Below are 20,868 nucleotides of genomic sequence, written 5' to 3'. Positions count from 1 at the left end.
CCCACAAAAAAGCACGTGCGTATTATTCTCTAGAAAGAGAGGCCTTCATCCCGATCCTGACATTGAATTGGGTGGCCACCGTCTGTCTCTAAAGACGGAGCATAAATTCCTTGGCCTGATTTTCGACACGAAGTTAACGTTCATATCACACATCAAGTACATAAAAAACAAGTGTATAAAAACTATGAATATCATCAAAGTGTTGTCACGCACTACGTGGGGTAGTGACAAGAAGTGCCTGATGAACCTCTATAAGAGCCTCATACGCACGCGCCTAGATTACGGGGCAATAATCTACCAGTCCGCGACACCAAGCGCCTTGAAAATGCTGGACCCTGTCCACCATTTAGGTATTCGTCTTTCTACGGGTGCTTTTCGCACGAGCCCCGTAGAAAGCCTCTACGTCGAATCAAACGAGTGGTCGCTTCATCTACAGAGATCCTACTTATCATTTGTATATTTTCTCAAAGTGAACGCAAACAAGGAACACCCATCACACGCCACAATCAATGATTTGTCCACGTCTGCCTTTTTTCACAACCGTCCTTCGGTGCGAGAGCCTTACGCGCTCATGTGAGAGGCTTGGCAGAGGAAATGAGTGTTCCACTTCTTGAACACAGTCTAATGGCCCCCCGCTGCTCGTCTCCCGCCATGGCAGTGGCAGCTTATAGACTGCGATATATCTTTCGTGGAAGTTACAAAACACGCACCTATTGCACATATCCGTAACATACTTCCTCGAACTGCAGCTCAAATACACTTGTCCAGAATTCTTTACAGACGCCTCAAAGTCCAGTACTTCTGTGTCTTACGCAGCTATTGGTCCATCCTTTTCCAATGCCGGCATACTACACCCGAATACAAGCATCTTCACAGCAGAGGCCTACGCCATACTTGCGGCTGTCAAACACATCAAAGAATTAAAACTAGAAAGTGCTGTGATATACACTGATTCTCTAAGTGTAGTAAAAGCCCTGAGATCTCTCAAAAAGCATAAAAACCCTGTCCTTGTGTCACTCTATTCACTCCTGTGTACGGTCCACACACTCAAACAGCATGTCGTGGTGTGCTGGGTGCCAGGGCACCGAGAGATACAAGGAAACGTATTGGCGGATCAGCTAGCTGCATCCGCCCACGAAAATGCTGCCGCCAATGCACTCATTTCCGTTCCTGCCCTTGACCTAAAACCCCTCCTTAAAAGAAAGCTCAGGGCTCGATGGCAGAGCACATGGGATAGACAAACACATAATAAACTACACGTTATCAAGCCTCATCTTGGTAACTGGCCACCAGTGTCAAAGTCACGCCACACAGAAGTAATACTCACAAGGCTAAGAACAGGACACACATACAGTACACACTCACACCTTCTCTCTGGCGGCGACCCACCATTGTGTGATCGATGTGGTGAAGCACTTAGCGTGCTTCACATTCTAATCCAGTGTAATGATCTAGACACGCTTAGGAAAACAACATTTTATATACCCTACCGACAACAATTACCATTTCACCCATCAATGTTCATCGGTAGGGAACCTGTTTTTAAACATCAGTCACTTTTCGCGTTTTTAAAAGATGTACATGACTTTCACGTTATTTACCCAGGCATTCCGTAGCACGGCCTCCTAACAGAGGCTGCTGCTGCGGTAGTTACACTTAAAGTAAGCACCTGCCTCGCAGCCCTTGGTCTCAAGGGCGCTGACGAGGCATTTGTGCTCGTGCCATATACCCTTAGTTTTATTATTACAACAACCCGACATTCATTCTCACTACAAACACACATCACATCACGCTCATGATTTTAATGCTTATACGTTTTACCCGCCCTAGGGCGCGGAATTTTAGGCCCATATACAGCCACGTAACACCATCATAGCTCACATCCCTTACATACCATTGTAAACCACCGACCATTGCTACACTTTTATCATTTTCATGGCGCTCTTTGGCCACGCATGGCCCTTGCGCCATTAAAACCCACATATCATCATCATGTCGAGACGGGCAGTCAGGGCGGCGGTTCGCGAGGAGTCCCGCGAGGTGCGCTCCTACGCTGCCGCCTTGAAACGCTGCCCTCCTCGTAGCCCCTCCAAGGACCTCGGCCAGTAGCGCACTCCTACAGCGCCGCGCCGACCCCCGCAGCCAGCAGTGACTTCCGCCGTGGTGGACCACCTGCCTGCTGCCTCTCCTATCACGCCTGCAGAGGATCCCAGGGACGCACTCATCGCGAACCTGATGGCAACTCTGCGGGCAGTGATCCAGTACCTGCCTGAGGAACACCCGCTGCGAGCCACCTGCCTCCAGGCGATCGGCGCGCAGCCAGGTGCCCCCAGGAGCGAGTAGACTCGCCCCTACTCGTCGGCACATCCTCCCAAGGAATCCCGACATCGTCGGCTACGGCTGACCACAACCTCGGCTGCGGCATTCAACCGCTGCAGCCTCAGCTCCACGCCAACCTTGCCGCGCCCGCGCCTGCTGCGCTTTGACCCCTTTCCTCTTTCTCCTCTTCTTTTCTCCCACTTCCCCCTACCCTCTAAGGCACTGCGCCGTGCTCCCTATAGGGCTGCAGAAATTAGGTGCCTTTTTCCTTTCCTCTAATCACACATTCATTACTGACTACTCCGAGCACGATAGCGATGGACCACGCAACCCCGATTCCTAACAGTGGATGGCAGCTCGGTGGGATCGGCCAGCGTCAGCTACCCTGGTGTGGTGAGTGCCTGAAGTTTACCTCTCTTATTGCCAGACCTAGCTAGCCTAAGTCATTGTTAGCAGGTTTTGTGTAGACTTCTAACTTTGTTTGGTCAGCCAAGAATTGGATGGTCTGACCGCTTAGTTTAAGTAGAGGGTAAACGAGGCGGAGTGCAGTGTCAGTATGGACAAGTTCAGTGTGCAAGACCTCCTTGAAATTTGCAAGGAGTTGGGCATTTCGGTTGGCTCGGCCAAGCGGAAACGACAGATCCTCCCGATTATGGAGGCAGAGAAGGTGACTGTCGAGGAGGCCCAGGAAGCTCATGAGGAGATTCGAGCCAGAAAGGAGGAAAGGGATAAAGAGAAAGCTGCCGAGCAGGAACATGAGTTGAACCTAAGGGAGCTGGAACTTCGTATATCCGCCGCAAGACAAGTTCCCATAGTGAGGGAGTCCGTAAGGATGGAAGACCTTTTGCAGCCGTTCAGGGTTGGCGAGGACATCGCACTTTTTCTTGTTAATTTTGAGCGAACCTGCGAGAAGGCCGGATTTCCCCTCGAAAGTTGGCCGCAAGAGTTGCTAACTCTTCTTCCGTGCGAGGCCACCGATGTAATAGCTAGACTCAATAGGAAGGACGCTGTATCGTATGACAAGGTCAAAGAGGCGCTGTTGCGCAAATGTCGCTTGTCAGCAAAAGGATTCCAACAGCGTTTGAGTCATACGCGCAAAGCTAGGACATCGGAGGAGGGCACGCATGGGGGAAGAGGAAAGATGGCCAACAGGCACGCAGAGTGCCTCAGACGTGGGACAGGCTCAGTTTTAGCCTTAGTGTCAGATGACCAGCAGGAAGTAACGGAGGTTAGGGATACGTTGTTCAGCCAGTGGGGTAATGTAGGTTCGGCCGAATGCAAAGGCCCAAGAGAGAGGTCTTTGCAGGGCAGTGATAAAGCCCCAGTAATGGAAGAGACTCCTCAGAGCAAGCTGACTAGCTTAGAGAGCGTCGCGGCTGTCGTTCAGTCACAGGACATAACTGACGAAGACCGCGAGGGTAGCTCAGTTCAGCCGTTTGGAGCTTTGACTCCACAGAGTTCCGTACATGCAAGTACGAGGGACGAGGCGTCTAGTATTGTGAGCCGCTCCGAGGCGCAAAAGGATGAGGCGCGCCGCAGAGACCAAGAGGTCGAGAGGCGTCGCGAGGCACAGGAGGCTGAGGCCCGTCGCGAGGCGCTTCAGGACGTAGAGGCGCGTCATAAGGCCCTAGAAGAGGAGGCGCATCAGAGAAAACGAGAGGCTGAGGCGCTTCGATGGGCGAGAGCGGACGAGGCGCTTCGAAAAGCGAAAGAGGCGCGAGAACAAGAGGCACTTCATATAGCGCGAGAAGCTGAGGCGCGTGAGGACGAAGCGCGTCGAAATGTGCAACACGAGGCGCGCCGTGGAGACCAAGAGGTCAAGATACGTCGCGAGGCGCAGGACGCAGAGGTCGCCTTCGAAGGCCTGAGAAAAGGGGCTATCCAGGACAGTGATAGATCACCCGAAACTAGAGAGACATCTCAGGGCGAGCTAACTGAGTTGGAGAGTGTCGAGACTGTCGCTATGTCAGAAGTAAGGACACCTAGCGACGACACCGAGGATAGGCTAGTTGAGCCGCCTGAGATTTTGGCGGTGAATATCGAAGGCAGCGTACTTGCGCGCGCGTGCGTCGAAGCTGCCAGCATTCCGAGCCGTTTAGAGAGGAAAAGGCGCCGGCGAAAGAAAAAGGGGAATGCAAAAGAGACTAGTAGCGGTAAGCGTGCTAAAGAGCTAGCAGAACGCGAAGACCGCATCTCTCGAGACGCCAAGTTGAAGGCTTGGCCTGAAATCCCAAAAAGGCAGGCTAGGAAACGTCCCAAGTTGAGAGTCCCGCGGGGATCTAGATTGTGCGCTAAGCGCATCGCGAGGAAGCGAATGTCGATGAGATTCAGGCGCCGAGGTTTCCGTCTGTTCTCATCTTTTTCACTGCCGTGTAGAGGCAGGAGCGCAACGAGGTGTCGCGCACATAGGTATCGTGACAAAGGCCCCAAAGTATGCACAAAGAGTCGTGCAAAAAGAAAGCGTCCGCAAGAGAGAAATGCGGCAAAGGTCGCGACGCGTTTGAGGAAGAAGTTCGGACGTCGGCGCGAAATTGCGAGAAGGGCGCGATTGTCATTGTTGACCGGTTTCTACAGCATGCGTCTGAACCACCAAGAGAACAGGAGGAGAGTGGCGCATGGTTCGCGGAATCGGTCAGAGGAGGAATTGATGCGCAATCATCAAGACAGTAAGCGCGAGACAGCTGAGGAGCATGTTGATGAGCATCGGAGGCGGACGGAATGCTCCAAAGTCTGCACCAAGAAGCGTGCGAAAGGGAGAAAGCGTCCGAAAGATAGAAATGCGACAAAGGTCGCGACGCGGTTGAGAAAGAAGTTCAAAAGTCGGCGCGAAATTGCAAGACAAGTGCGATTGCCGTCAGGGACAGGTTTCTACCGCATGCGCCCGTACCGCCGAAAGAAAAAGAAAAGAGAAGCGCATGATTCGCGGAAAGGGTCAGTGGGTAAAAGAACTCCCCGTTGTTCCTTTCGAGGAACGTTGAAACAGGTGCGACACCGCGAGGTCGGTGACCTTCGCGAAGTGGCAGGAGGCGACAAAGAAAAGTCCGCTACAGGGAAAGTAGTGAGGCTCGACGAGGGGGTGATTAACTTTCATGCGTATCGTACACCCCGCTTGACGAGAAAAGCCTTCTGGGCGCGACCACCGCGAGTGCGCCTGAAAAGTTGTTGAGGACAGCTGTTGGCTTTTTTTGGAATATCGACTCCGGATTTGTTGGAAGGAATTTTGACTGTTGATTTTAGTTAGTAATTAGTATTCCTTGTTATTTCCGCGAGTGATGATAGCTTAGTTAACTGTTATTTGACCTTGTTTTCTTTAGCGCTCTGTGGTTTTGTTTGTTTGCCGATATGCGTTGTGCGGTTAGCTATCAGATGGTTAGTGACACGTATCAGAGCGAGTCGAGGGCTTTAAGGGACGAGCGCCTTGAATAGGGTTACGTCAGCTGACTATGAAAAGAGTTTGTGGCGTTTCCGTTGCGTGTCATGCGTGGACGCAAGGAAACATTGGGCAGTTTTCGGGTGGCGTGCGCTGAGTTAGCGTTGGCGTTTGAGGCCTGCTGTTTCCGTCACTTAGCGGGAGCCCGCAAGCGGTTGGCGTATGACACGTGTGCAGTTGCATGAAAGGCCGGCGCAGGGCTTTGCGCGCGCCGTTCGGGAGCTCCCCAGTAAGTCAGGGTATCCCACGAGTTGTGGAGCGGAACCTTAGGCGTTAAGCTGGGAGCTTGCGGGAAGGGTAAGCAAGCCTATGCTTTGTGCGAGTTTTTGTAGAGCCACGCGAAGATTGGTTTTGTTTGTTTGTTGTTATTTTCGCGTGCGTTCTGTGTAGGAGCGAATGAGGAAAGGCTATAGCGAGTCGCTCGGTTGTTTGTAAGAATTGTGACCACAAGAGTAGAGCTAGGTGAGTCGTACATCCGCGGAGTAGACGCTCGCAGTGGCACTAGTACGTGCAATTACGGATGTCGTTTGCGGATTCAGTTCCTGATGTGGGTGCAGCGTGACAGAGTGCTCACGGGAACATGTCTAGCTTTAGTGGCGCAATATTAAAAATAACATGCGGAAGCAGTAACCCGCATGGGAGTGAGCTGACGGCGTAGAATAAGACACGTTAGCCGTGAGTAAAGATTTTACGACCGCTAATTGTGAAAGAGTGGTGTTTGTCGAGCGTAACCGAATGTTACTTGTTTGTGTTTACTGTAGAGGCAGTAATTTTGACCTATGTAGTGTCTATATTTTGGAGGGTAATCTAGCGTCGTAGTTGAAAAATGGTTCAACGGAGCTAGCTGTAGGTTGAGTTTTGTTTTGTTTTGTACTAGTTAGCATGAGCATTTAGGGCGAAGGGTAGTTCAACATTGTTTTATGTGGAGCGTGTAAGCTTTATTTTCAATTTCACTTCATAGTTAGTAGAACCATGTTGTGTTCTTAGTGTGTTACGCTTACGCTAAGAGCGTTTAGTGAGAATTTAGCGGAGCCTTTGAGCTTCCGTTGGCTTCCTTGGTTGTTTACCTTCCATGCCTGAGCAGCTTTAGTACAATTACAATTCTTGTATTACCTCGGAGTTGTTTCTTTAACAACACCTGAAATTGAGGTCTGTTGTTGAATTTGTCGCCATGCGATACGCACTTCTCCTGTTTTATTTAAAGGGGGAACGTTAGTTGTCAGTAAGATCTGTTTCATTCATGTCTGGCAATTGGAGGGAGTGCGGAGGGCACTTGCAGCGTTGGGTGTAGTTTGACAATGGTTGCCCTGTCGAGTTCGTCTTATCCACAGGAACTTCGAGTACGTGCCAGCTGAGTGTTCGTGTGGAATGTCACGAGGGCAGTGATCCTGGGAGCTTCGCCTCGAGCCGTGGATGAGCCTGGTGTCCGGCCGCATCAATTCAGCCGAGCTACGTGGAGCAGCTCGTCCTCCTGATGCATTGTTTGGCGGCGGGGGTGCTGTTGTACCAGAGCAGGTGACCGAACGTCGAAGCAGGGATCAACCCCTGCATGCTTTGTCTGCAATCCCGGGAGAACGGCGTCTTCGTCCAGCCGGCCCCGTCAACTGACGACAGTCGTTCTTCCAAGCTACCCAGCTATGGAAAGGCTGCTCAACATACTGAAAGGAGCCAACACCTGCGTGCGGCTTCTGGCAGCGCGTCGCAATTGAGACTTCTAGCAGCGCGCCGCAATTTGGAGAACTTGAACAGGAGCCAACACCTGCGTGCGGCTTCTGGCAGCGCGTCGCAATTGAGACTTCTAGCAGCGCGCCGCAATTTAGAGAACTTGAATAGGAGCCAACACCTGCGACCGGCGGACAGTCAACAGGACAATGGACGGCTAGACGATTTAAGGCCGTGCCGGTCCGTGGAACGAGGAGAGAGAGGGGAGAAGGAGGAACGAGAAGGAGAACGACTCGAACGGAGTCGAACCAGCCGACGTGGTCGGGCTGGCAGTCATGTTGCCTGGTAGCAAAATTATGTAAATAGTTTGTACATAAAATCTTTTCCTTCTTCACCTTGCCCTTACTGACTACTCCGAGCACGATACACACCCGTGTTCGCACCGGCCACGCAACCCGAGTCCCAACAGCGGTTCCAGAGGAGGGATGCAACGACGCGTATTCCCAGCAGCGAGCCTGAGGGACGACGTCGGAACCTAAAAGTGGCGGTAGCGATGGGCCACGCTACCTCTTTCCTAACAGCCCCCACGCAGTCTTCATGAGCCCAGTCTTTGCACTGCACGCATTGAATCCAAACAGAACCCGACGTTGTGTTGCTCCGAAACTCCTGAAAATCATTCAGTGCATTTTTCATGTCGTTTTCCTCCCAGGAAACTCTAGATGATATTCTCTCGTACGTGCGTACCATTCTAAACAAAAAGAAATTATATATATTGAGCGTAAATAAATGGCTCACTTAATGAGACACTCTCTAAGGCAATTCAATGCCTTTTTGTCGCGTTTTGCCCCTCTCATGCCCGAATTAAAACAAAAATTGCCCTTTGGTCCACGGCACCAAATGAACTAAACTTTTGGTGGAATGAAGCTGGCAGTATAAAGTAACAATATAAATACTTACGTTGTTGTACTGACACCATAGTAGCTTCATGCACGAATCCGAAAATTTGGCCGAGCAGAATTTCGCCCCTCCTTGGCGGGCCACGGACACACCGACATCAGCCGCACAATTTTTCCCGCGCGAACGCTGTGAGCAATCATCAACTTTTACACAAAAAACGTCGAAAACTACCGGCACCTATCGCTGAAATAGAGCAACAAAGAAAAGGTACTTTTTGTATTAGCTAGAGGGCGGCAAAGTCAAAATGTCGCGTTTTGCCCCTCGTCTCATTTTGCCCCGCCTTACCCTACTTGAGAGACTGACAACTCTACCGTTATCGCCATTTCAGTGCTGTTGCCCTTTATGGCTCGTTAACGGGCATATGTTACTCGGTCATCGGCACTGCTTGTTAGTTAGCCAGAGAATAGATGAAGGTCACAGGTGAACATTGCAAGGGGTAAGTATTGCATGAACGGATCTGCTACTTTGCCTTCTATCCGTGCCGCAGGGCGAACGCACACTCCCGTTCGAGTTTAATGCCATTCGCGCGTTGGAGCAACGGGGGTACTTATTGACCATAAAACTTAATGCCACTCGCGGCGTAATACGTTCACCGACCTCATTACGGGCCGTCGAAAGTACACCTGAGCTTGAAGCAAAACGGAAAGGCGAGCTAGTTGGTACTGGTTCATGCTTATTTGGCTCTCGTGTTGTGCTCTTTGTCGTTCCTGTCGTGTTTGGGCTTTTAATATGTAAGTATGCACCTTACCTTCCAACGGTAGCGCTTACGACTGCATAAAGAAACGAATTTCGTAACTGAACTCTAATTATCCTACACATGTCACGACTATAAATCACTTTAGTGACATTTCTAGGACCTTTTTTGACCGTATCGCAGTTTTAAACGAACATTAATTTTCCCCCAACTATGTCATGTAATTAAAGTGCATGTATAGCATGAGCTGCAAATTTTATGACAAAGAAATCTAAGTATTTAGGCGCTTATAGACTGATTAAGCTGAACGACGCAGCGGCAGGAGTCTGACTGCAGGGGAATAATATGACTTTAGCTTTGTCCTAATTAGCAGGCATTAATTAAGAAGGTCTTAATTGGGCAGGTCCTCCCTCTGTTCCTGTCTGTTTCTTTCTCTCTCTCTCTTCCGTTTATCTGTTCTGTGCTTCTACTTTGTTGTCTTCAGAAGGCACACGCGTTGAAGAAACGCCTACACCGCACATCCATCGTGTCAACCTCAATGAATGTACTGACCACAGGCCTTATTATCCGCCAAATTACTAGGCGATACAGAAAAAGTTACTATAACTATCCGATACCTGCGAAATCTCGCGGATTTCGACCATTTCTTGCGGTTGTACGGTTAACAGAAAAATCCCGGAAATCTCATGCCAATCACTTTCAAAGCCAAGAAAAACAGCAGCAGCTGAGCCACTTCTTTAGCAAAGGACTGCGTGACAGTGATGTTGGGTGCGTGGAGTGCCTTTTTACGGGATTTTTGCTGGAGCCGCCGACCAAGTGGGCTCCTGCTCCGCAAGGTGTTTCCGACTTCGGGCATTGTGAAATGGTACGCCTGTGCACGAAGGAAAACAATTGCTACTGCAGATGAAATGGCGAGTCACTACCAGCAGCATGATAGCGAGGCCCAACTTTTCCTATCGTCGTGACGTAGTATTGTGGACAGGATACGGGCCTTCTTGAGAGCAGGTTGCTGTGCTGCAGGGTCAAGCAGCTGGACGCAACATTGCAAAATTGGTCACGGGTGCACTGGCGTCCTTTGATATTCTTGTCGCAAACTGCGTAGCTTTCTGCTAGGAGAATGTCAACGTTACGATAGGCAAGAAGGCCGTAGCTGCGGCGCTGAATAAGTGCAAAAAGGTATAACTTTGCAAAAAAAAAAATGTATGCGGTTGCACTTAACGTGAAAACTGAAGGGAGTGCGGAGCAGTGATTCGCCTGCTCTTCAGCGACGCTCGCGTTCACGGGCAAGCAAGCACTGGCGTTTCAAACGTGCATCCTGCTCGGAGTCCATGGCGGGAAAGGAAATTTTCATTTGTGATGCAGTGGCGGCCTCTCACCTCCTCCTCACTCTCACATCACTCCTCCTCACCCTCGCATCTATTTTCTACCCACTTGCTATACCATACTATGGACGGCTATGCTATGCTTTATCCTCCCCCTCCTCCTTTCCCTCCTCGTCACACTCATACCTCTCCTCCTCACTCTCACTTCCCTTCCCCACCCCTTGCTACTCTATAGGCTACTGCATATGGCTATGCTATATATGGCTGTGGTATACATGGTTGTGCCTGCGTGACGCCATACATGGCTATGCTATATGCTTTACCCTCACTCTCCTCCTTTCCCTCCTCCCCGCACTCACTTCCGTTTCCCGCACCCTTACTATACCATACTATACATCGCTGCGCGATAGATGGGTTTGCCTGCGTGATGCCGTACATGGCTATGCTATCATTTACCCTCTCTCTTCCTAGTTTCCCTCCTCCTCACTCTCACATCAGCCCTCTTCACCTTCACTTCATTTCCCCCTTGCTATGCTATAGATGGCTATGCTCTACATGTTTTTGCCTGGGTGATGCCAAGCGACGACATGAGATGACAGCATACGATGACAACTTACGACAGCATACAACAGCCCGGGCCCCTGAAGTGATCCGCACTTAGTAGGATGCCTGTGTCACTTCGTAAATCATGCAGCTGAAAAGGCAACATCGACCCTGCCTTGAAAGGTGGACTAAGTTCTTGATATTTTTTAATACTACTTGGAAAAATTGCCGAAGAGAAATAACATGATCTGAGGAATTTTTGAAAAAGGCGATAGCATCTGCAACGAAATGCCTGCAGAAATGATTGCTTGTTGCTTGTGGAGCCACATGTAAATATGCAATAAAGATGTGATCTAGTTGTCCTTGTCATTGCTAAAAAAAAAGAATATTCTTTTTTTTTTAAATAGGGGGTGGGAGGTGGTACCCGACTCGCCCACCCCCCTTTCCCCCGCCTGCTTCAGATATTTTTTTTTCCTGTGAAAAAAAGAAAGAGGGGGGGGGTGAATGAGATAAGTCGCCCCGTTTCTAAATCTCTCGGATTCAGTCGCCTTGAACTTGGCAGATGTCCTATCCTCATTTCTCGAACGTACGTACGTCGCCCAGAGCAAACTGTCTATTTATAGTCATTCCTGAGATGAAGAAGAGGACCAAGAGAGCGCGTGCCGGTCGTGTTATTGAGTTGCACGCGCTAGGCGCAGCTTAGTTTTCTGGTCACGCGAAACGGCGATAAGAAAAGCTTAAACAGCTCCGCTGTTAAAAGCTGCAGTCATATCGGAGTTTCCTGGAAGGTGACGCAGAGCAGTGGGCCGTTAAGGCGTTCCTTTGGCCTAATTGGTGTGACGCTGCAAGCACGTGCAGGACGTACTCGTCTGCTTGTGCTGCAGACACCTGCAGTACACTTGCCTGTCATTGTATGAGTTTACTGACCGAACAAATGCGGTTACGCTCTGACATTGATGAAGGGATGTGCAAGCGTTTCTGGTGCTATCGGTAGAAAGATTACTTAAACGCAGAACAAGGGACGTACTATAAACCAGTGAATAGCAATTTTTTCTTAAGTGTTCTTTTTTTTTATCGTAAAAGTAATTACACATGAGCCCGGGATGATCATATAAAATTGGATTTCATGCTGTCGCCTTGAGGAGCAATGAAATACGAGCTGTCGCCAGGCAACAGTAATAGAATTGAAATAATCGAGCGCATTCAGCGAGAATTGCCGTAACCACCTTCACCCTGACACCATGGCGCTGCAGGTCGGTTCAGGGTCACCGGCCAAAACTTAGCATCGGAGCGGCGCTCGAATGATGTTCGGAAGATGGACGGCCTCCGTTTTGTGGACACCTGGTTTAAGGAGCACCGCGATTACCCGCCACACCAAGTGAAGCATTTCATGCCGAGTTTCGGCCCACGGCCTACCGGTCATTTTACTCAGGTAATAACGACTACTGCCAGCTTAAAAAAACATAAAAAACAACAACCTTGAATTATAGAAACTCATAATAGTTTTCCTTAAACCTGCCTTGAAGTAGCGTTCGAATTAATATTAACTTCCTACTCTTATGGAGATACTAAACCTAAGTATTTTTGCATATTATATGGTCCCAAGGCCCGTGGCATTTGCAACTGGAGGCGCTGTTATTTCTTGCCTGCTTTAGTTTATCTTGTTCGGGCGGTTTGTAGAACGTCGTTATAGATGGTGCAAATTAAATGAGAATCGTACATACTTAATATGTACTGATGGGCTAGTTGGTGAGCCATGGTATTTGATGAAGCAGCGCACAGCGCTTGTGTTTGTGTAATTTTATGTGTGCGTGAATTTGTCCTTTTGTGCGCTGCTCCATCAAATAGCGAACGTGCAAACGGCCTTTATTATGTTACTTCGATATTTATCGTGATTTAGGGAGTGTGGCCAGCGATACCGACCTGCACGTAGTTCGCAGAAGTGAATTTGGAATGAACATATGGTCCATTGCATTGGTTTCCCGTACCTAGTGCATATGTGGCGAAACTATCAGACCATAAACATATGGTAATGACCGCTAGATTTATTAGAAGAGTTGCATGCACGCATTGGAGAGGCTGTGCGCCGAGAGTGAGTCTTTGAGCGTTTAACTAGAGAACTGCGGGACGAATATCCCGAGTAGTCCGTGACTGAAAATAGTCTGTTCAGGGTGGAAATTCAGCATTTAATTTATTCACGTAGTAAACGGACTCTGGTCCCGAAACTTCGGTATCGTCCTTAAGCGCGCTCAAGTATTCGGCTGACAATGCAGCCAGGTGTGCCGACATTTGCGTGTCGCTTCCTTCTGCAGCACTTTTTGTTCGTTTGTATCTTGTTTAATGCAGCGCATTGTCCAAATCTGGCGCCGCTTTGCTCAAAAAGAGTAGCTCGGCTATGGGCAACTTGTCGCTGTTAAAGACCCCACAGGGGTATTTTAACGGTGGTTTCACAAAGACTCCAGAAGGATATATATGGCTCCGCCAAAAACGAAACAGAGAAACATGCAAAACTGCAAAACACCATATTTGCTGCGCTTTTATTGCGATAGCAATTATATGGACACTCTCGACGGGTTTTTGCCGTCGCCGTCATGTCCCGTATAAAATTCAAATTGGTAACATCCTCTCGCGCAACGTATGTTCTACCGCGGGCAAAAGCGCTCGAGCGGGGGCTACGAACGCGGCTGAAGCAGAGATCAAACGAGCCGGTCCACCTCCGTCGCTCGGAGGGCACATGCGAAACATCACCCCACTCGGGAGGCCTGCCGTCGAAGCGGAGAGGAAACGCCCCGCCCGTCATAACCGAGCACGAAAAGACGCGAGTGGGGGGGGGGGGGGCGCGGCTCGTATACCCCCTTCTACGTGCTGCGCTCTCAACGCGAAGAGACTGTGCGGAAAGAGCACCTTTCCCTGGAGCGGCCGTATTCTCTTATACCGCCGTTTTGTAGAGTTACGCCAGGTCGGACCCAAAAGAGTTAGCTCCCAGCCTCACTTCGTAAAACATTACAACTTGTTGCTGTAGCATTCATTGCTTCGCTCTTGCGGTGAAACTGTGACTTTTTATGACACTTCTGGCATGGTTGAGTTGAGTTGAATAAACTTTATTTGCCCAACGGTTGATATTGTGCCCGGGGCTAGGCTGCCAGGGATCCGCCATTCGAGGAACATCTTTCGAGGTCCTCAGCGACGGCCCTGGCCCGCTGGACGGCCCACTCCTGGTCTTCGGGGGCCTCGCTGAGAAGGGCGGTTCGCCATCGCTCAGCAAGGCGCCCCGCTTCAGAGGGTCCTTCAGGTGTCCTCATCCTTCCTCGTAGTGTATCTTCATTTCTTCCGCATTCCCAAAGTACATGGGCCATATCGGCCCGTCCGTGCTCGCACCACGGGCAGCCAGGCGATGGGTGCAGCGCGGGCCACAGGAGGTGCAGGTGGTAGGGGTTGGTGAAAGTACCCGTCTGCAGCCGCCTCAGGTCAACCGCCTGCGACCTGTCCAGACGCACGTGGGGTTCCGGATATATCTTGCGGTCTTTCCTATAGTGCCCAAGCACCTCGTGGTACGTGGCCGGGAACTCTTCGGCATAGCAGTCGGCGTACATCTGGTCCCTTGCTCCTTGCGGCACGACTTCGGTTGCCGCAACAACGGAGGTGGTGGTGGTGTCAATAGCGGCGGCGCCGGAGCCGGTGGCCTCCACCGCCGTTCCTCCATCGGAGTCCCTCACAACAATGGCGGTGCCTGCTCCCTGGGTAACCGCGTCGCGGCGGGTAAGTTGCCTCGCGACGAGGTGGGCGCGCTCATTGTGGTTGGGCAGGGTGCAGGTGGGTCTTTGGCCGTTGGCATTGCTGCTGTTGCTTTTACGGCTGCTGGTATAGATAGCTGCAATGTCCCCCATGTGCGCGGGGAACCACTTGAGGGCTTTGTCCGTAATCTTGCCTGACCTGAAGTCCCCAGCCCTGGCGTTTAGCATGCGAGCCACCTCCTCGGACACCCAGCCTTTGGTGTAGTTGCGAATCGCTGATTTTGAGTCGCTGATAATCAACGTGTCTTCCGCACCTCCATGGAGTACCGCGAGGGCTATGGCCATCTCTTCCGCAGCTTCGGCCGACCGCAGCCTCGCAGATGCCGTGACCCGGACCTTTTCCTTCGTATCCACGACCGCCATGGAGAAAGCAGGTACCGCCGCTGTTGGCTGGCCTTGTCGTTGATGTTGCCGCTGGCGCTGTTGCCGTTGTTGTCGTAGCAGTAGTAACGGTGATGGTAGTGGCGCCCCCAGTTCGTCTCGCACGTTCTGTTGGAGCGGCGGTGGTTGTGGTTGCTCCCCGTTGCCGTCGCCGGAGTGCCGTGGATACCTGGCCGCATCGACGAAGAGGACGCCCTCTCGTCTTCCGTGTTGCTTCAGGATCGCTACCGCTCTGCGTTTTCGGCGTTGCAAGTCGTGCACGGGGTGCATGTTCCTGGGGATGTTTTCTGTCAGTATGGCGTCCCTGACTTCTGGTAGCAATGCTTCCTTCAGTCCCCGCGCCTCGTGATATCGAATCCCGAGCTGGTCCAGAATGCGTCTTCCCGTTCTGGTGCCCGACAGCCTCTCGAGCTGTGCGATTCTCTGCGCCTCGGCGATCTCGTCGAGCGTGTTGTGCACGCCCAGCTCGAGGAGCCTATGGGTTTCCGTGTACTGGGGCACACCCAGGGCTGTCTTGAAGGCCTTGCGAATCGCCACGTTCAGCTTGTCGGTTTCGCTCCTGTTCCAGTCGGCGTACGCGGCGACGTACGCTATGTGGCTCAGCGCGTACGCTTGTATCAGCTTTGTCACGTTGTGTTCCTTCAGCCCTTTCCTCTTTTTCGCTACCCGTCGCACAAGGTGCGTGGCGGCGGCCACTTTCTTCTGCAGTCGCGCAACCAGCTCGCGGTTGGCACCGTTCTCTTCCAGCCACAGGCCGAGCACTCGTATTTTGGACACCATCGGTATTCGGGTCCCCTCCTGCGTAGTGACGTGGATGCCCAAACGACGGGCGTCCACTACAGCCTGCGGGTGAGGTCCTTTCTTGCGCGGTCTATGCAGCAGGATTTCCGATTTATCTGGAGAGCAGACGAGACCCGTGTCTTCGAGGTGCCGCTCCACCTCCCGGACGGCCCGCTGTAGTCTGTCTTGCATTTCGCCGACGCTCGTATTCTCCGTCGTCCACACGGTCACGTCGTCTGCATAGATCGTGTGATTGATACCCTCTATCGCGTCAAGACGCTCCGGTAGCCCGATCATGACAAGGTTGAAAAGCATGGGGGAAAGCACAGAGCCCTGCGGCGTACCCGCACCCCCCATGCCAACCGTTCGCGGCAGAGCCCCGTCGATCTTGACCGTCGCCTTGCGCCCGTTCAGGAAGCTGCTCACGTAACGGTGGAACCTCGCACCGAGATCAAGTCGGCTTATCTTGTCTAATATAGCCGTGTGTTTCACGGTGTCGAAGGCGCTCTTCAGGTCTAATCCGAGCAGGGCGCGCACATGCGTGCTTGGTGCATTAATGACCTGTTCTTTGATCTGCAGCATAGCATCCTGCGTGGAAAGCCCCCTCCGGAAACCGATTATGTGGGTGCCGAAGGCGTCCCGCTTTTCGAGGACCGTCGTCACCCTGTTGAGACAGGCGTGCTCCATGACTTTCCCGACGCAGGACGTCAGGGAGATTGGCCGCATGTTTCGAACCTCTAGCGATTTACCTGGCTTGGGTATCAGAATCACGTCCGCAGTCTTCCATTCGTGCGGAATGCGACCTTCTTTCCAGCATGCGTTGATGTACTGGCATAGCTTCTCGATGGCGTCATCGTTCAGGTTCCTCAGAATTTGGTTGGTGATCTTGTCAGGACCGGGCGCCGACTTGGTCTTCAGTAGCTGGAGGACCGCTCTGATTTCCTGCACGGAAAAGTCCGCGTCTAGTTCCTCGTTGGGAGCCCCGCGGTATTCGAAATGACTCTGGCCTGCCGGGCGAGCGAGGTGCGTCTGCACGATCTCCTCCGCGAAGGCCTCCGGGTCGTCTTTGTACTTGTGTCGCAGCTTCGCCATCTGCACACGGGTCGCCGTTCTGGTGCTGGTCGGGTCCAGCAGGTGCCTGAGGATCTTCCAGGTCCGTCCTGCGCTCATGTTCCCGTCCATCGTATCGCACAGCTCCTGCCATTCCTGTTCGCACAGCCGAGCGCAGTGTGCCTCAATCTCTCGGTTAATCTCGGCGATCTTCTTGCGTAGCTTTCGGTTGAGCTTCTGCTTACTCGATCTCCGTTGCATGGATTTCTTGGCCGCTACGAGATGTGCCAGCCGGCTGTCCACTCTGGTTGGTTCGGGAACTCCATCGTCGACGCCTCCGCGGGACCTGTCTCCGCCTTCTCTGGAAGGTCGATTGACAGACTGGCATGGTTTAAGGGTGAACTTATTGAGCGGCTGTGCAGGTTTGAGCACGCAGTTTGAGCGTTACTGCACCGACTTCGTAATTCAGACCCTATGTGAAAATATCGTCAAGAAATGCGTATCCTCTAAGTTTACTAAAATAACTCAGAGTATCGCATGAGCCACCTTTGCCTCGTCGTTATGAATGCTGACGTGTATCAATATGACAGTACGCGAAATAACTCAAAAGGTAGGATAACGTATCTGCAGTCTAGTCTTTGCCGTGCCGTTATCAATATTTACTTACCAAGATGAAGTGTGCGTAAACATCGCTTATTCAGTATGCGCATTCAGTGCGGTTTTTAAAAATGCCCTTGATGTTTATTTGCCTGTCGTTTGCAGATGATATGGGCTGATACGCAGTACCTTGGCTGTGGCTTCACCATGTTTCGCATGAAAGGCGACATCGGTGTTATGCCATACCAAAAGCATTACGTCTGCAACTACGCCGATAGGTGGGTATACGCAAATGCAGCCTTGACGCGCTGTGCGAATATGCTTCATGCATGAGGTGTGCAAAGCCAGCCACAAACTGAACTGCAACGAATACTTTAGGTGTCTTAGCACAGAGCATATCATTCACACAATCGTGTTTAAGGACTATTATCGATTTAGCTGTCAGTTGAGAAAAATTGCTCATTGAGTCATTCTGAAGCCGGTGGCGTGTGCGAAACAGTGAATGGGGCTAGACAGAAAGAGTGGGGAAGATGGAAAAAGGTGGTGGTGGTGAAGTGGCGTTCGTAAGTGTATAGCTAAGTAAACAGAAATAAAAGAAATCTCACAGACGATTACGATAATCCGTTAGGCGGAATTTGAGCCCAGCGGGATTCTGGCGTCGGTGGCGTTGAGCCTCTGCTCGGGCAGCGACCGAACGTGGCCGAAGCTAGACAATTATGTAGCGTGTCATTCCATTCTCTCTCGCTTTTCGCCCCTTTATCCCTCCACCCAGTGCAGGGTAGCAAACGGGACGTTCCTGTGGTCAACATCCCTGCCTTTACTTGCTTCTCTACCTCTTTCGGACGCTAAGTTACGAGACTACACTTCGTTCAGTGGCCGGCCGAACACCAAACTCTAGAAAAAAATCAGCAGATCCCACGCCTTGTGGGAATCGGTTGCATGCAAAGCAGTCAGCGAGTAGTTGTCTATGCTGCATTTTTCGACTTTGAGCCAAGCGTTCGAGGTGGATCGAAGTGTTTTTGTAAGCGCAGTAGTTGTGTGAACAACGTGGCTTTACCAGTCACGTCGACTACACTGGCGTTTAAAGGGTAACGTAACGTCAGCACTCACTTTAGAGCACAGATGTCAGTATTATCGAAACGAAGTGCACTTTACGGTGAGATGATGTGAATATCATATGCAACTTTCGTTAGCGTGCGCCTCCGGGGTTGAGCAACGCTTGAATATAGCTTGCTGAATCATAGGAATACAAATACAGTGAAACTTCGGTGATACGAATCTCACGGGACCACCAAAATATTCGTATCATTTGAAATTCGCATCACCAGAAAGCATGGAAAATTAGCATGCGACAAAAGAAAGCTAGCGTACATTTTCATTTATTGTTTTTCAGGGCCGCAGCAACGTCAGGAAGAACCCTGAATGGTTGTTAAGTTTTTAGATGTCAGCAATCATACCAGCTCTCGTAAATATTCGGCCCGTACGCATGTATTTAATTAATTAACCAGGTGCGTTGTGACCCGCGACAGCAGTAGCCCCTTCTAAATTTTAGTATGCTTTTTTGCATGACACCAGAGTACTGCAGCGAAAGTAACAAAAGAAGCGCTTTGACGTGCTGGATCAAGGCCACAAAATTACAGACCCACGGTCCTGTGTTATGATTTTGTCATTGCGGAGGTGTTTGGGATGCTTTTTGGGAGATTTACGGCCGTGCCCGCACAAGTGCGACCTCAACGGTCACGCATGTTGACGTTGTGAGGCCTGACTCCTTCGCCAAGACCGTCCTCGCGTTCTCTCGGTCCTCGTCTACCTTTCATAGGATGTCTGATGCACGAGGCAGGCACGTATAAACACAGTACAACGACAGCAGCCCGCGTCGACTTGTTAGAAAAAAAAAAAGCATGGCGATAATGTTCTGTGTAATCTAAACGGAGGCACATAACGGAGGCACATAACGGAGGCACATGAGCCCCAAAGATTCGCGCACACAATCTCGGAGGCCGTGACGCGTCTCTAAAGGTTTATTCTCACTGTAAGAAAAGTGTTTTTCTTACACAGCGATTCTGACGATTTGGCGGGGCGGCGCGCATGGCCACGCTTGCGTTCCCGCGCTCGCACGCGCCTGGCGCGTCTTCCGCGACACCGCGGGCAGCACCTCTTCGTACCTGGGCGGTAGCGTGCGTTCGTATGGAACGTTGCTGGGTGAAAATCGGTTCGCAACAGCCGTACTCCATTACATTGCAGACCAATGGGCCTTGGCCGGGACCAACGAAAAATTCGTATCACTCCGAAATTTGTATGAGCTGTGATCGTATCACCGAGGTTTCACTGTATAATGTTTATTAGACTTCTATAAAAGCGGAGCCAACACTGGAACCACAATTAACGTTAACCCGGCATGACGTCTGTATCATAGGAGAGCATATGTAATGTTTATTGCTTTGTTATAAAATTAGATTGCCAGCACTGCAACCACAATTGACGTTGCACCGACATTACTCCTGCATAGGGTCTTTTTCCAAAGCAGTTTCAAGACATGGCGTGGCTCTATGGTAGAATATCTGACTGCCACGCAGATGCTTGGGTTCGATTCCTGCTGGAGTCCTGATTTTTATTCTTTGCATTCGTCGGGTCAACGCTGCCGATGTCGGTTTTTCTTTACGCTCTCGCATTTAAATTACCAATGTCTGTTCTCGCCGTTACTGGGAAGACATAAACTGTCAATCACGCGACAGGATTTTTACGTTATTCATGTCGGGACCAGACAGTCATATTCGTCAAACCCTCTTACCCTCCCGTGCCAATTTTGGTCTACACCAAGCTAAGGAGGCGATCACGAGAGCACCCAGACGTAAGTGGCTAGATAGATAGATATGTAGATATAAACGCTCAAAGTGCCTTGGGTGCGCTAAGAAATGCTTCGCATTTAAAAACGGCTGCACATATAAACGGAACTAACATAGATGTAGCGTGCGGTCCACTGGTAATGGGAAAGTGGTGCACGAGTGTGGAAGGCGTGGGTACATCCTTTCATCTGGCGAATCTCATTCACTCGGAAACGAATAGTTTGTGGTCGGTAGCGCCATAGAATTTTTATGCACACTTTCATAGTGCATTCACATAACTTCAGCCAGCAGCTGGGCCTAGATGGCTAGCAAAGTGAGAGCCGCATATTACAGTGTACATATAGCGCTTCATTTAATAGCGGACTGCACGGCATACGCAAGTTTCAACGCCGCGCTGTAGTTTTTCCCCGTTTTTGTTTGTTTGTTTACTCGCGCAACAAACGTAGTTTACAACACTCTTGCACCGTCTGCGTTTCTTTGTGTTCCCTCTATT

At 50.8% G+C, this 20,868-nt stretch overlaps 1 protein-coding gene across 1 annotated transcript in view; it reads left to right on the top strand.

Moving 5' to 3' along the window:
* Window positions 1-20,868, top strand: part of LOC119403994 (CRISP/Allergen/PR-1) — a 60,849-nt gene that overhangs the window by 38,269 nt on the left and 1,712 nt on the right. The window contains exons 4-5 of the mRNA XM_037670628.2: window positions 12,181-12,359; window positions 17,695-17,807. Of these exons, the coding sequence (XP_037526556.1) occupies window positions 12,181-12,359; window positions 17,695-17,807 (292 nt within the window). The remainder of the gene's footprint in view (window positions 1-12,180; window positions 12,360-17,694; window positions 17,808-20,868) is intronic.

This window comes from Rhipicephalus sanguineus, chromosome 1 (assembly GCF_013339695.2).
Source record: "Rhipicephalus sanguineus isolate Rsan-2018 chromosome 1, BIME_Rsan_1.4, whole genome shotgun sequence".
Taxonomy (NCBI): Eukaryota; Metazoa; Arthropoda; class Arachnida; order Ixodida; family Ixodidae; genus Rhipicephalus; species Rhipicephalus sanguineus.
This window is presented reverse-complemented; position numbering and strand designations above follow the sequence as displayed.